The sequence below is a fragment of the Dreissena polymorpha genome, chromosome 10 (assembly GCF_020536995.1).
Source record: "Dreissena polymorpha isolate Duluth1 chromosome 10, UMN_Dpol_1.0, whole genome shotgun sequence".
Lineage (NCBI taxonomy): Eukaryota > Metazoa > Mollusca > Bivalvia > Myida > Dreissenidae > Dreissena > Dreissena polymorpha.
Window position 1 is genome coordinate 42,663,538 of NC_068364.1, and position 16,465 is coordinate 42,680,002.

Below are 16,465 nucleotides of genomic sequence, written 5' to 3' on the forward strand. Positions count from 1 at the left end.
TTTTCGAAGTCATGATTTTATTTCACTCGATTAAATACACGCATGATTTCATTATGGGATATATGATTATTCTGTTATAAATGCTGCATATCTGTCTTAGTATTTCGTTATAAAGATTGTCATAATTCATAGTTAGCCGCCATAATCCGTATTATAATTACCGTTGGGTAGTCATGTGTTTTTTTTTAATTAATTCATATTTAGTGGCCACACGCAGTGTTATAATTTCCATTAGTTCGTTGTAGGGAAAGTGAATGTTGATTATGAGAACTTGTCTTAAAAACAAAACTAGAAATATATTTTAAAAAGATGTTCGACATATGTGAAATAATAATGAACACAATGCTGTTAATTTAAGCTTATTAAAACAAACATTTTAAACAGTATTTGTATTAGCTTAATAAGAAAAGCACACATTTCTCAAACGCCTCCTGCTGATGAATCTGATATTTGTGGCGATTCTCGCCTGCAGTGGGTCGGCCGTTAAACATACGTCAAACAGCGTGAAAATGTTTCGTTACACACGGATTTTCATAATATATATCAGTGGTTTAACACACATCTATTAGTCATTTAAAGAATAATAAAATATACTACTACTACTACTACTCCTCCTACTACTACTACTACTACTACTAATACAACTATTACTACTACTACTACTACTACTGCTACTACCACTACTACTACAACAACAACAACAACAACAACTACTACTACTACTACTACTACTACTACTTCTACTACTACTACTACTACTACTACTACCACTATTACTACTACTACTACTTGTCTTCTACTACTACTACTACTACTACTACTACTACTACTACTACTACTACTACTACTACTACTACTACTACTACTACTACTACTACTACTACTACTATAACTACTACTACAACTACTGCTACTACTACTACTTCTACTACTACTACAACTACTACCACTACTACTAGATTCTACTACTACTCCTTATTCTTATTCTTATTATTATTATCATTATTATTATTATTATTATTATTATTATTATTATTTGACTTATTATTATTATTCTATTATTATTATTCTTATTAGTCTCGTCGTAGTAGTAGTAGTAGTAGTAGTAGTAGTAGTAGTAGTTGTACAAGTAGTAGTAGTAGTAGTAGTAGTAGTAGTAGTAGTAGTAGTAGTAGTAGTAGTAGTAGTAGTAGTAGTAGTAGTGGTGGTGGTGGTGGTGGTAGTAGTAGTAGTAGTAGTAGTAGTAGTAGTAGTAGTAGTAGTAGTAGTAGTAGTAGTAGTAGTAGTAGTAGTAGTAGTAGTAGTAGTAGTAGTAGTAGTAGTAGTAGTAGTAGTAGTAGTAGTAGTAGTAGTAGTAGTAGTAGCAGTATTGTAATTATTATAATTACAATTATCATTGTAACTGACTCGTTTAAGTCCAATGAAAATATAAACATGTACCAAATAATAATATTTGCTTATTGAATTGAAATGTTGAAATGAACTTAAGAACGCACAAGTTTCATGGGAGGTAACTCTAAGGAATTTTAGAAGGCACGACCGTCTCGCCGTTGTCTTCCTTGGTTAGCGTTTACAAACTCATACGTTTCAATAAATGTCACTGTGAGAGTATGAAAATCTCAAATCAGTTACCGACCTATATGTTAATGATTCTTTGTTAGGAACAAGTAAACAAGTAAAATGTCTCGTGATGCAATTAACAATACAGCAACACCGTTTTATAAGGTGTATGATGAGACTTGAAGCATTTATTAAGTGTTGCTATAATTGGCAAATCAGAAATGCCGAAGAGACACTACAAAAATACGATCTGTATGAAATAAACATGAAAAATCATGCACGCCTGATTAGCTATATTACATAAGTTTTATACACAACGTAATAAATATTAGTTACAAACAATTGAAATAAACTGCATAGAAAAATACACGCACACAAAAACATAAATGATACATTTGAATAAACAATATATTAATATCATATCTTATGTGAATTGTGTGAAACCCTAAATTAAGAGGATGATCACTTATTTTCATTTATTATGCCTTTATACACCTTTGAACGTTAAAGTTATTCAAAATCATTAAAAAATCAATGCGGTTTCGTAAATGTGTCCCTTATTTTTACGTTCGTTTTCAAAACCATTTACGGCATGTTCTCAGGTGCGAATGGCTCGGATGCTGACGTTTGGTCGGCGGATTTGATACTGAAAGGGAAACTGACTAACAATGACCGCTTTTATGAAACATTGCTAAAGCCCAAAATCGCCAAATATTTAAAAGATACTTTTCAGGATCGTTTAACTTGGACGTCTAACCGACCAAATCCAAAAGCATATTGAAATCAATGAACATAATACGATTATGTAATTATTAATTGGATTATATTTACTGTACATGTTCTAGCTGAGGGTGGCTTTGGAGTACACGCCGTCTGCACTGGTCAAGCATCGATATTATGTTTTATATTCACACCAAATTATCCGTTTCTATGCATACCATAGCTACCTTAGTTTCGGTATCAATATAGTCGTACACGTTACTTCCGTTCTGCGTTGGTTGTCCTCTGACAAAGACGTGTACACGGATGATTGACGCTGCCGACCGAGATCACATGGTTGGTAAATATACAACTGGGTATGGAAAATTTTAAGGTTTAACAGGAAGAAAAAAAGCCTTTAGCGGTGCTAAAATAAAGCAGAATGAAACGCATGTTGAGTTTCGTGATATTGTCGAATAATTGATAAGTTCAATGTTTGTTTGAGCCTTATGATTGCAATCACTGTTTAAATAATAATTTAATAATGTATCGTGGAATAAGTTCTTTTTATTCAATATGGGTATTATATTTGAAAATCTATTCAACGTTTCTGTGCGGCAGAATACAATAAATTCTGACGAAAACCTAAAACAAAAGACTATCAATTAGGATTCGAGACATCACCTCAATTCCCTTTTCGTCCTTTGTCACTTTGTGTTGTACACCATCCACTACCCGTTTGACCTCTGACCTGCCGAAGTGACCAATTGAGACGTTTGAATTCGCCTGTTTTGTTGTACGCTGCCCTCTCAACCTCTCGTAACTGTTCTCGGAGGGTGTCCGACTGAATCTACTCAGATTATCAAGCCCTATGTCCTCTTCACTGTATGTAGAAACTTGCGTGTATTAATAGTTAAACTAAAAAAAAACGTTTTCATTTGTCCGTTTAAAACAGGGGCGTACCAGTAAGATGGCAACACCTATGGCGGGCGATGGGCGCCGGGCTGCGTACACGTTTCTGCTCACTAACTTTAACTGTTTATATCAGATCAACAAACTTGGTAATTATTTTTATGGGCATAATATCTCTGCCGTGGCGATTACCAGGCGACTCGCTTGAAGTACTTAGGAAAAATGTTTTTTGAATTATAAAAAAAATTGCCAAACTAATATTGCCCGCCCTGTTACTCAAACAGTTTAAATCGGAAATCTTGAAATTTGATGATAATGTAGTGGGCATAACAACTCTATCCAGTTCGATAACCAGCCAGACCGTTTGAAACACTCATGAATTATGGTCCTTGAATGATGCTTAAAATTCATTATCCTCTCCCCGACCCAATCATTTTTGGCCTGGGGCGTAGCCCTAAGGCCATACCAATGATACGAATTTTTGAGACAGTCAGAATTGGCTGGCTGCCAACACCCACGAATGAATGAATTCCCAAAAGTCCGATTTACCACTTGGCGGTAATTCATTTGCATTCAAAGAAGTTCTTCGCAGATCTCAATAACCGGCCTTGTAAATACAGAACATCACTATATTACATGACAGTGTCATAAAACGTGTAAAAAAATATTATTGAAGCAAAGTTGCTAAGCATTGGCTACGACAATTATTGTTTGCATATTCATGCGAGAATAAGTTCCTCACTTGACGGTCTAGGCCGAAAAGATACGAGTGTCTACGGAGACAGTAAGAAGAATTTTTTTCGGATACATTTTTGAAGACATTGCATTTGGTATTTATAAACATATTTTAAGATATTGTCATTTTATTTTGCGTGAACGAGACATTCGAGAAAAAAGAAAAAGAAAAAAAAACAACAACAACAGATATTCATGATCATTCTCGGAAATATACGAAGTTACCGGATATAATATTTCACTGCGCAGATCGAGCGCGCAAATCGAGCGCGAAAAGTTCTACGTGAGAAAACGTTCACAATCTGTACACCGTTCTTTATCAGGGTAAAGGCCCAGTCTCACTATGATGCCGGCGGAGCCCCTTTGCGTGATCCGGGATCTACCGGGATGAACCGGGGCTCTACCGGAATGAACCGGGGCTCCATCGGGGACGACCGGGATGAACCGGGGAAAACCGGGGCCCCACCGGGAAAGTATTAAATGTTAAATACCTCCGGGATGAACCGGGAGTCACCGAGAAGGACCGGCAACGACCGGCGCGGCAACGGGAACAACCAGGACAGCACCGGGAACAACCGGGACGGCAACGTAGCTCCACCGGGGCCCATACAGACCCCGGCAGAGCTACGGCAACGCCACGGTGAATGCCGTTAGAGTCCCGGTATAGATACGGTATATAAGAAAACAGGCGCTCTGCCGAAGCGCCACCGGCATTCACCGGGACATTACCGGCGACGACTGGGGTAAAACCGGGGCGTTGCCGTAGCTCTGCCGGGGTCTGATGCCGGTGTAGACCCGATGAGTGCCGGCGTTGTTACGGTATACCGGGGCTCTGCCGGCTTTCACCGGGGCTCAACCGGGGCACTCCCGGCGACAACCGGGGCTATGCCGGGACGCTGCCGGCTTTCACCGGGACACTACCGGCGACATCCGGGGCTCTGCCGGGGCTTCACCGGGATAGACCGTAGCCAGTCCAGGTTGACCGGGACTCTGCCGGGCTGTTGACCGGCTTCAACCGGGGCGGCACCGGAAAAAAGTGTGACTGCGTAAATTTTTTCTACGAATCATCCCGGTCCTCGCCGGTCGACGGGCGTTAGCGAACCTGGATGGACCGGGGCTCTACCGGCAAAAGTGAGACTTGGGCTTAAGTGATTTTTCTTTTGTATACACATTACAAAGGAAGTATGAGTGTTTTCCTGATCTGTTAATTGTGTAATAGAAAGCTATTTTAGGCTATTGAAAGTAATTTATTTGACGCCAACAATAACAGTTTTTTTTGCGGCCATGTTGTTGTTGTTGTATATCTTCACCGCCTATGTAGACGAACCTCTACCAGATCTGTAGAGTTGAACTAAAGGTTATCGTTCCCACAACCAGTATCGTGTTGTCCTCCACCATGTACACTGTAGTATATAAACAACTATTGTATTTTCTTACAGTTTTTGAGCTTCTGCACTCAACAGATAGGGTCAATGCGTATAAATTCGGACAAAGGGGAGTAATTCGGACAAAACATCGTAAATGCATTTTACGTCACACTAAACCTCAGCGCCTACAGCGCTTTGATTTATCATGTCATCATCAGGCTTTATGTCAATGCGTTGGTTTGGACATATAATCACCACCAAGTCCAATGGCCAGCTTGATCCCCTGAAGCACGTCTGATTTATGGTCTCTGACTTTTCCAAAAAAGCCAAATAAAGATTGCCTGCTATCAGACTTAGTTTAAATCATATCATAATCAAACTTATTTCCAGTGCAATAACATATTAATACATCCTTAACAAATCAATGCAACATAGACATGTAAACTGGTATATTTTGTGATTTTGTGTACTCTTGTTATTATGTCTTTTCAATTGAGCTTATCCTGTAATTATTCCCAGTCAAAGGGTTATCTTTGCTCTTCGCACTTGATTTAACTTCTATGTAAAACCAACCTTCTTTAATAACAGTTTCGTTGAATCTGTATGCATGCAAAACTGAACGATTTGACAATATATATATATATATATATATATATATATATATATATATATATATATATATATATGATTAACGATTAACTCTAATCACGTAGTCAAAAACGAAGGTCAAATACTAGCAAAACTAAGGTCTGATAACATACATGTAATTGTAGCCCACAACATTGAATTTACTTATGAGGAAATAAAAAAAAATTGTTAAAAATCATTTCATTACATCATCGGTGAAATAACAATTTTATCATAGTTTGCGATACCACAGAACTGTGTACTATGAATCGTTCATGAACTATAAATATACCTTTCATCGCCATCCTTCGCCGCCATTCTCCTCAGCCTGTAGACCAAGCACACGATAGCCACCACCGCAGCGATCATTATAACCCCGCTCACGCTTGTTGCTATGGCAACGATATACTTGGACTCTAGCTGAAGTTTCTCCACCGATGCTTGCTTATTTTTTGCAACCCTCACTTCGCAAAATTTACCACTGAAGACATGGGTGTCGCTCTCGATATATCTACAACAGGATTTGGAGAGGCTCATGCTGATTTTTCGAAACAAACCAATAAAACACGTGGGTGTCGATTTCTTTGCAACTTATAGAGCACAGTTTAAATCAAGGGTTTTAAACTCGTGGCTTTGTACAATGTGGGGACCTTTATTAGTTGGGATCGTTATCCATTAATATAGTGGCAGCCATTCAACCATGGCCCACTTTAAGAAAAATATAGAAAATATAGTGTGTACCAGAACAATAATGTGCTTATTTTAATGACGTCTTCACGAAGGTCTGTAAAAAAGCACCAATAATAAAAAGTGTTTTAATGTTATTTACATACACAAGAAAGATTGTTTAGCGGTCAAATGTTGAGCTTATGTGTGTATTTACATACATATTCCCATAACATGCATATGAATTTGTATGCGTTTATATTTTTTAAGTTGTATGATTAAGATCATAGAAAGTTACTAACATTTATGTTCATTACGCAAGTGTATTGAAAAATTATTAATCAATAATTAACTGAAATTGATTGGCATATGACGACATAACAATGGTTAACCTGCACGCGGTTGACTGCATTCCATGATCGTAAACGCAAGAACCGTGATCACCACAATTGATTGCATCGGGCTGATTACATAGACGAACGCACCATACGTTGCCTGAACCACACCTTTTCTCGTATTCCTTACTACATGGGCTCAGAACATACTGGCATCCCAAGTTTTGTGCAACTAAGAAAATGCAAATAGCACGTGAATAGAACGTACATGATATCAGTTTAACCTTGATAATTATTGACTTAAGGATCTAATAAGTTACAAGCATGTTTGTTTATAATAGTAAAACAAACATTTGTATACATCACACTTCTGGTACCGCTCTTGTCGATTGAGGGTGACTTAGGGTGCTGCATAAACAAAGCTCATTTATTATGAAATGAATATTTCTTTGTGTTTATGTGCATTCAAATCAACACACGCTGCAGTTGCATTTAAATAAAACTAAATATCATATCATAATTGTCACTGAAACACAAATAACGTTACGATAACCATTCACACGTACACATCATGAGTAGTTACCTTTTCTGAAAATGACATTGATTTGTCTCTCATTGATTTCCAGTGGGTAAATGGTGTCACCTACAGTGACGTTTATGACAACACCTTCATCTTTTTTCTCCGCTTCTGCAGTAAGGTTAGTTCCTTGAAACACGACGTCGTAGTTGCAAACGACACTACCCTTTCTATACAAAGAAATAATTCATATCGAAACAATTTAGTGTTATAGTTATACCCAATTGTGTACGGGGTTAACAATGAATGTCAAATTGTTCACGAGAACCTACCTCACAGAAAATATACCACAAAACCAGTTATTTTCAGAAAGAAAACAACAACCTGATTTAATTGCAGCAAATAATGTTGCGCACAGTTTATAAATAAAGTGAATTGATAAACAGAATAACAGTTTAACACATTACACAATTAACACACATATTAACCGTATGTTACTGATTTTACAAATGTTTGATAACATTATTTATATTTGTAAACACTGTTATCAAAAATGTCCACTAAGTATGTTGTGTTGCCTATATGTGTTTTATATGTGCAGTTCTGTTTAACCATACCAGCTTATGGTTTATGTTTTTGCTTATATTTGTTCAGCTTTATGTTTATAAAAAATGTTTTTTTTATAAGTCAATTTACTAATTTTATCAAAATAGTACTGTTACTCACGTGAAATTTTTGACAAGAACGTATTGGAATCCTTTGATAGTCTTGAACTTTTCTGTCAGCTAAAAAGACACATGGTTACTTTCATATAATTGATAAGTGTCGAAACCTGAATAATATCTTCATATAATTGCATGCTTTGTTTCAATACATATACATACATTTGCATATTTAACAGTAAATAAGATGAAATAATTTAATTAAGATATACAAAAATCAGTAAGTATTTGGTTATGATGATTATTTTCGGAAGTCTAGTCTTTAACATTTCAAGATTGAACCGATATGTATTACCGCTTTTTGGAATTTTTCTGTATATTCTTTAAATGTTTCCGACGTAGGTTTAGTACATTCTTCTGAGAAGGTAGCATTTATCTTGACCTGCAGAGGCACAGCAATTTTGACCTCCGCTGTAAATATCCAACATATGTGACCGTTTAGTTAAAATAATAAAAACAAGATTTCGAATATAGTAGAACTAATGCATTCGGAGCGTACAGATGCACACACGTGTATAAAATTATCAAATGACATTTCCTGCGACAATCTCAGTTCCCTTATCTCTGTCTATTTTGTGTATAAGTATTTTTACATAAAGATATAAACGATGTAATAATTATGAAGATTAACGTTTTCCCCTTTTCATAAACATAACACGTTCAATTTAACACAGAGTATTTAAAGTTTCATTTAAGTGCAACCGAAGATTTATTTCCTTAAGGTGCTTTGTGTATGCCTTCACATAGGTAGTGTAATGCGTAATTCGTTTACAGTGTATCAACGTGAAATGTCCGACAGACGCTAAGTGTCGAAAAGCTGACGCATGATGTCTGAACCAACGCTGAATGTCTCCCAAACTCCTGACGCCATTTATAGCATCTGCAAGGCTTAAAGTCTCAACAATTTGTACTGCCGCTTATTTTCGAACATAACCACTAGAAGGCCTTAGAATCACTCCGCTTTGCTTGGTTTACCGTGATGTCCGTCATCCGTGCGTGTAAACGTCAGCCTGTCCGACCGTCAACTTTTTCTTCAAACGATAACTTTTTACAGCAGCTTGGTATATTTTCATGAAACTTGACAGGAATTATTCTATCCTTGACACTTTTCAAATGAGTTCATATTGTTCTGCTTCGATAAATATGTAGGTCATGAGGTCGGAAAATAATTTAAAAATGGAAACTAAAACTCTTTTCCAAAACGACACGGCTCAAAGGTGTACTATTTGACATCATATGACACTTATCTTCAAACTGTATTCAAAGCATACTCCTGGGATCAAACTTGGAACCGCCTTTGGGTTACTTAATTTCCGTATATGTGAAAAGTGAACATTTAAAAATAGACTCATTGGAAACCGCATGGTCCAGAGGCTTGGTTTTAAAATAACATGGGGCATACTCGTTGTCTTATATGCATATATTGACAACTTTAAACTGCGATGCGCAGAGGTTAGGTATTTTGCATGTATTATGGCTTAGAAATCCTCTATCAAGGGTTTGCCAATCTCGCCCAAATGAGTCAAAATGTTCCACGCGTCTGGGGTTCTCAGTTTCACGTAGACTTATGTAAGAAACCTTAGAAAATCTACGAGTATGAAATTACAAAGCTCAAGGTTTTCATCTTTAGTATGTAGAACCATCTAGAGCAAATCTTCAAATTGTGTTCAAATTACGTAGACTAATATAGTGAAAACCCTTATAAAATCTTGTTATCTGAAGCATCATCATCCAAGGCTTCTTTTTCATTTAGCATGTAGCATACCTTTGAAGTCGTCCACAAAGGTGGTTCAAATTATGCATCAGGGTAAACAAATTGCCTCTCGCAGAGGGTGACCAGTTATAAATCTGCTAACATATGGAAAACCTTTAAAAAAGTATCATTACCGAAAGTGCAAAACCATGGCTCTCTTATTCGGTATGTAAACAAAGTAAACGCACATACGGATGAACTAACTGACATACGACGGACAACGTGGTATCCTAATGGCTCGCCATGAGATGGCTGTGCTCAGGTGAGCTAAAAAGATTCGAGCACTGTATGTCGCACGTGATATCTCCTTGACATACTTCCTGGATTAATAGATAATGTTGATAATAGTATTCAATATACTAAGTGTTTGTTGGCGTAGTCGTAAATAGAATACAGAACAAAACATGAACATAATAGTAAAACAGTAATGGAGAACTAGCAGTACTCATTTTATCTACAAGTTATGGTGGACTTTGTTAGTTTGAAATCCATACCAACCATTCGAATAATATTCATCTGTCTAATCCGAAAGATTGGCTTGATTTACAATATCAGTCTAATAATCAACATATAGGAATCAGCCGATGATGGAATATCCAATTATCGCCCTCCCGAGTTTTCGCGATTTTATTTTACTTCCAACATGAATAAGAAGGAGTGCGATATTTATCGTTGATAACGTGACATATTGCGTCAGTTATTTGTTGCGATATTTAGCGTTACATATTAATTATATAGCAACACAAGGTTTAGCGTTTGTTACCATATTATTTTGGTCAGATTTACAACATTTTACATCAAACGTCAAGTGCGACATCCTGCTTCTGTGTGACATTTAACGTTTTTACACATCTTATTTGCTGAGGTTAGCACGCGGTGAAAAAGAAACAGTATTATACCGATGTTATGAGTTTCCACTGCATCGTCACACCGGCATTTTCCATTAGTTAAAATCCCATTTTCACCGGAAGACCTCCGTCTTTATCTGTGTCTTGAAGTGTTTGTGCTTGGTGGGGCTTCTGATGGAGTTATTGTGTTTGCTGTTGATGCTGATGAAATTGTTTTGTTTGCTGTGGATGGTGGTGAAATTGTTGTGTTGACTGTGGATGGTGGTAAAATTGTTGTGTTGACTGTGGATGGTGGTGATATTGTTGTGTTGACTGTGGATGGTGGTGAAATTGTTGTGTTGAGTGTGGATGGTGGTGAAATTGTTGTGTTGAGTGTCAATGGTGGTGATATTGTTGTGTTGACTGTGAATGGTGGTGAACTTGTTGTGTTGACTGGGGATGGTGGTGAAATTGTTGTGTTGACTGTGGATGGTGGTGAAACTGTTGTGTTGACTGTGGATGGTGGTGAAATTGTTGTGTTGACTGTGGATGGTGGTGAAATTGTTATGTTAACTGTGGATGGTGGTGATATTGTTGTGTTGACTGTGGATGGTGGTGAAATTATTGTTTGCTGGGGATGGTGGTGAAATTCTTGTGTTAACTGTGGATGGTGGTGAAATTGTTGTGTTTGCTGTGAATTGTGATGAAATAGTTGTGAAGACTGTGGATGGTGGTGAAATTGTTGTGTTGAGTGTGGATGGTAGTGAAATTGTTTTGTTGACTGTGGATTGTGGTGCAATTGTTGTGTTGACTGTGAATGGCGATACAATTGTTGTGTTGACTGTGGATGTTGGTGAAATTGTTTTATTGAGTGTGGATGGTAGTAATTGTTGTGTTTGCTGTGGATGGTGGAGAAATTGTTGTGTTGACTGTGGATGTTGGTGAAATTGTTGAGTTTGCTGTGGATGGTGGCGAAAAGGATGTGTTTGCAGTGGATGCCGATGAAGATGTTATGCTAAATGCGGCTGTTAGTAATGATATTGTGTTAATTGTGGCTGTTGATGATGTCGTTTTGGTGAGTGCAGCTGTTGTTGATGCTGTTGTTGAGCCTGTCGATGTTGGCGTCATTTTCGACGCGGCTGTTATGGATGCTGTTTGATGATAGTGTTTTATTTAATTATTATTTATTTATGTACTTATTTGTTTGTTTATTTATTTTTATTTATTTATATATATATCATTATTTATACAAATATACAAACATATAAAAATAAATAAAGTAATATTTTAGTTAAGACGTTTTCGAAATGCTGTCTTTCTTCATAAAAGTCACAGACTCAATCTGGACTTTGTTACTAGACTCAATACGGACTAAATCTTTATTGTATACCTTTCGTAAATCCTGTTAACACAAGCAAATATCCCCGTTGTTAAACGATTTAACCGTGTTTGCCGTCTTTACTAAAATATATATTGTGTCTGTGCAACTTTGCAAAAATAAAGTATAAAAATATAAGAAGAAACATTAACGATGATATGTATAATTTATTGAAACAGAATTTGTACATTTCTCTATATTACGGGTACATTATTATTCATATAAAGATTGTTTTTCAAACGTTTTATTAAGATATTTCTCAAATATCTCTGTTTGTTCATAAGTTTTTACAATTTTTTTACTGTTTCAATATTATAGCACGATGTATAATTAATGATAATGTGTAAAAATCCGAATATATGAACAGTACCAGTAATTAATAAGACTGCTATCCTGATGTACCTGTAATCCATCTGGAAGAAATATTGCATAATACTATTTTGTAAACAAAAATAACACATACTGATTATTTTTATATAGGAATATAGCGGACACCCGATTTCACGAAAACAAACATAGTTCGGTTCCTTCTTCGAAACATTGAGTCGGGTAGGGTGTTTAGACAATACTTTTTTAATATTAAATATTGAATATTTCTATTTACCAGAGCTGAGTCCGGATATATCCAGTCGAGATAAAGTAAGTTGGGCCATCATTTGGGGGATGCATCGTCTAATCGTTAACTTCTTAATTAAATCCTCCATTCCCAATATATCCAAAATTAAAATCCTTAATTTCTGACACCATCATGAATATTTTTTCATATGCTCTTGTCATTTTTGAACTGATTAAAAATGTTTGAATTTCCCTTCAACTGCATACGCTTACATGTGGTTACGAAAACTTTAAAATGTTTGAATTGACCAGTCCTGCATGGTTTCACAGCAAAGACGTTTACAAAATAAATTGTATAATAAACTTCAGAATTTTTTTTTTAAGTGTTAACTGTTAAATTTGGTCACAAGATGTCCAAGATATTACTTTGTGATAAAACAAACAACATACCTTACACACTGTTTGTTTACAGTTTGACTAAATTATAATGGACTTTAAAAAATCCACAAAACTTTATAAGACCCGTCCTGAAAGAAATGTACAATCCGTTGCATCCACTATGGATGCTTTCCTTGGCCAATAGCAATTGTATTCGTAGATATTTGGTTTGTTATTTTTAGAAACACCAAAACTAACAAATATATATTTTGGAGTTTACAAAGTTGTTATTTTTTTGGCGAAGGTTTAAAAAGGCCTTTTCACAGATTTTGGCATGTATTGACGTTTTTCAGTAAATCCTTTATGTTGATAAATGTAAACATTTGATCTAAAAAGCTCCACTAAGAAATCAAGAATAAAATTTGAAAAAGAAAAAAAGTTTACCTCAACAGGGCTCGAATCACTGACCCCTGGGTACTGGAGTAAAAGTCTACCACTTAGACCACTCGGCCATCCGTGCTCATACAATGAACAATGTATTTTTTAGTTTACATAAGCAACCCTCGTAGTTTCACAAAATATAACGACAACAACAGAACTCTCCAAATTATTCAATCGCTTCGCGTTGCAACGCTTTATAATTTTCAGGTTTTTACATCGTCAAAAGATGAATATAATGGATATTTTAGAGCATGATAAATGTTCAGTACCACTGTTTCCTCACAAATATCATAACTACAACGAAAATTTGCAAATCTGAAACAACTTTTTTTAAATTTTGTCAATTTACCAAACATGTAATAATTTAAAAGTCAACCGTATTACAACTTACCGCAATAAAATGTTTTATGTTTCTTGATATACCACAACCATAGTTTTTATTAAATTTAAAATAAAGTATTTTTTTTGTATAATAGTGTTGTAAATAATAATAACTTTTATTACAGTGTTATAATAAAATAGTACATGTCAACTAACGTTTTGAGTAAATTCGTCTACGATATAAGAAAACCAAATCAGGTTTCACAATTTTCTTATCAAATATTGATTTGTTCATTCGTACAGATGTCCGATTGGGTCGTTTAATTCTACGCTTGTCACATCTAATATGCTTTGCAAAACATTGTATGTGCTTATGGTTATACACGTATTTTGTGCAATAAATGACGTTAGCGCCATGACACAAAATACGAAATTACTAGAAATAACCTTGTTCAGTAATGATTCTTTTACATAAGTGTAGTTTTGAAACGTTTCTGCAAATCATCAAAAGTCTGAAAGACATGATATACTTTGTAAACAACGTTTTTGACACCCTTCTCTCGTGAAATTATAATTAGCCAAAAATTCTCAAAACATCAGTATTACATAAATTAACAGTGTCCATCATGTAAAAATGCAACTTGAACATATCCAATTGTTAATGATATTTTCGTCATTTGAATATAATATGACATTCACTGTTCTTCCTGTATAGGAAACTTATAGTCGTAAAATAGCCGAAAACAAGCTCACATCTCACTTGTGTCTTTTGTCTTTTTATACAACCCTTGTATGATTTATTTTATCGGTATCTGTTTATCAATGTGTATGTGGCATTTCGAGTACATGGCAGGCAGGTATTGACGAAACATGCAAGAATATATGGTTTATTTAAAATAATATCATCGAATAGAACGACACTACTGCAGCAAAATATATTTACTACATAATGGCTGTTGTTGTTTGTTTGGTATTATATAAAAAGTTCAATTAAATCCAAATACAACTCTATTCAACTTTATACAGTTTGTGTACTCAATAAGTCTTTTTTTTCTTCATTAAAACAATATCATATTTTTCTTTGTAATTTCAGTAAATTTTTTATTTTAAACAGCAAAGCACTTATGAATTGATGTATAGTTTACAAAACGTTAAGTCCATATTCACGTAACCATTTAACATTTATATATTGTTATCAATATATTTTTTTATATATAACTAGATATTTGTATATTTACATAACATTTTAACGTATTTAATATAATAAACATGCGTTTCACATACTTTTTGCACAGTATAGGTATACAGTCTGATTTTCACGTTGTCATGATTATTGGTCCCATATATTTAGACAATAACACACGGCAAGGAGGGGCCAGACGTCTATAATCAAGTCTAGCCGTATAACGGCAGAGGGCTGATTATAGACGTCAGGTCCCGCTCCGTCACATTAATATTGTTCATAGTAAATATCAACCTAGTATTTTTCTTTTCTATAAGATATAACCATATCAGATTTCCGTAATTTTATCACAAACACTTCAATCTTGAAATGTTCGACGCATCGTATTGATTCGATTCCCAACTAAAAAAACCTGAGCGGACATTCTTCTGTTCCCAGGACGCATTTGCAAACATTGATACGATAAACGTGTTATCTTACGACCGTAGTAAATATGTGTACAAAAACAGTGATATTATAGAAGCATGATTTAGGTTTAAATAAATTTATATTGTCAACCGTTTTTTATCACAGTGAGTAATTTTACATGCAAAAATCGTGGCTAGTATGTATTAACATAGTGGTAAGTACAGAAAAAACAACCCTATACGAATTTCCTTAAATCAGTCATATCTTCAGTTTAAAGTTCAAACTTATTTATTTGAACTTAATTTCGAATGCTTATTAGCACGCTCTCTTTTCCGTTTCCTTGGTCAAACCATTACTTGTTGTTTATGAGAAAATCTAAAGAACTCCCCCATAGTTGGGATTGAAACGATGACCTCCCGGCCGCTAGGCGGATACCTTAACCATTACGACACGGCGACCGTTTTCTTCAATTCTTGTGAACTTTGTATATGCCCTAACTTTCCAAGAGGTGGAGAGCGATACCGATTAATCCATATGCGTCCATTCCATCCATCTGTCAGTTGAATCGTTTTACCGCACGTAACTCAAAAAGTATAACTAATGTAGTGATTTAATTGTTTCATTTGTTATTTACGCGTAGACATGCGCGTTTCCGCGTTCTATAAGAACAGAATAATTTTGCTAAGCCTAAGGTCCTAGAATCAAATACGTCTTAAAATTAAATTTTGTATGTGAATAGCTAGGGCTAATCTATTGTGTCTTGTTCTGAGAAAATTGGGCTTAATGCATGTGCGTATAGTGTCGTCCCAGATTAGCCTGTGCAGTCCGCACAGGCTAATCAGGGACGACACTTTCCGCCTAAACTTGATTTTCGGTAAGGAGGGACTTCCTTGAAACTAAAAATACCATTTAAGCGGAAAGTATCGTCCCTGATTAACTTGTGCAGACTGCACAGGCTAATCTGGGACGACACTTTACGCACATGAATTAAGCCCAGTTTTCTCAGAACAAGACACTATTAATCTGTTAGCCTTATTTGAGAAGCATGAGCTAATATAAGAAGTTATATAAGACACGTTCA

The 16,465-nt window shown here is 35.5% G+C and overlaps 1 protein-coding gene across 1 annotated transcript; it reads right to left on the minus strand.

The window, feature by feature from the left end:
- Positions 1–1,921: 1,921 nt before the first annotated feature.
- LOC127847553 (uncharacterized) lies at positions 1,922–10,814 on the minus strand. Its single transcript, XM_052379564.1, has 9 exons — positions 10,793–10,814; positions 8,436–8,551; positions 8,145–8,203; positions 7,485–7,648; positions 6,959–7,133; positions 6,193–6,411; positions 2,944–3,142; positions 2,508–2,632; positions 1,922–2,206 (listed from the first exon to the last, which is right to left on the minus strand). Exons 5-9 carry the CDS (start codon positions 6,976–6,978, stop codon positions 2,146–2,148), a joined length of 624 nt encoding a protein of 207 aa, XP_052235524.1. The 5' UTR covers positions 6,979–7,133; positions 7,485–7,648; positions 8,145–8,203; positions 8,436–8,551; positions 10,793–10,814; the 3' UTR covers positions 1,922–2,145.
- Positions 10,815–16,465: the final 5,651 nt, after the last annotated feature.

Coding starts and splice junctions, on each gene's coding strand:
- LOC127847553 (XM_052379564.1), bottom strand. CDS start 6,978: ATGCAGTCAACCGCGTGCAG. Junction 6,412..6,958: donor ATGCAGTCAACCGCGTGCAG/GTTAACCATTGT, acceptor ATCCTGTTGTAG/ATATATCGAGAGCGACACCC. Junction 2,207..2,507: donor ATATTGATACCGAAACTAAG/GTAGCTATGGTA, acceptor TTTCCCTTTCAG/TATCAAATCCGCCGACCAAA.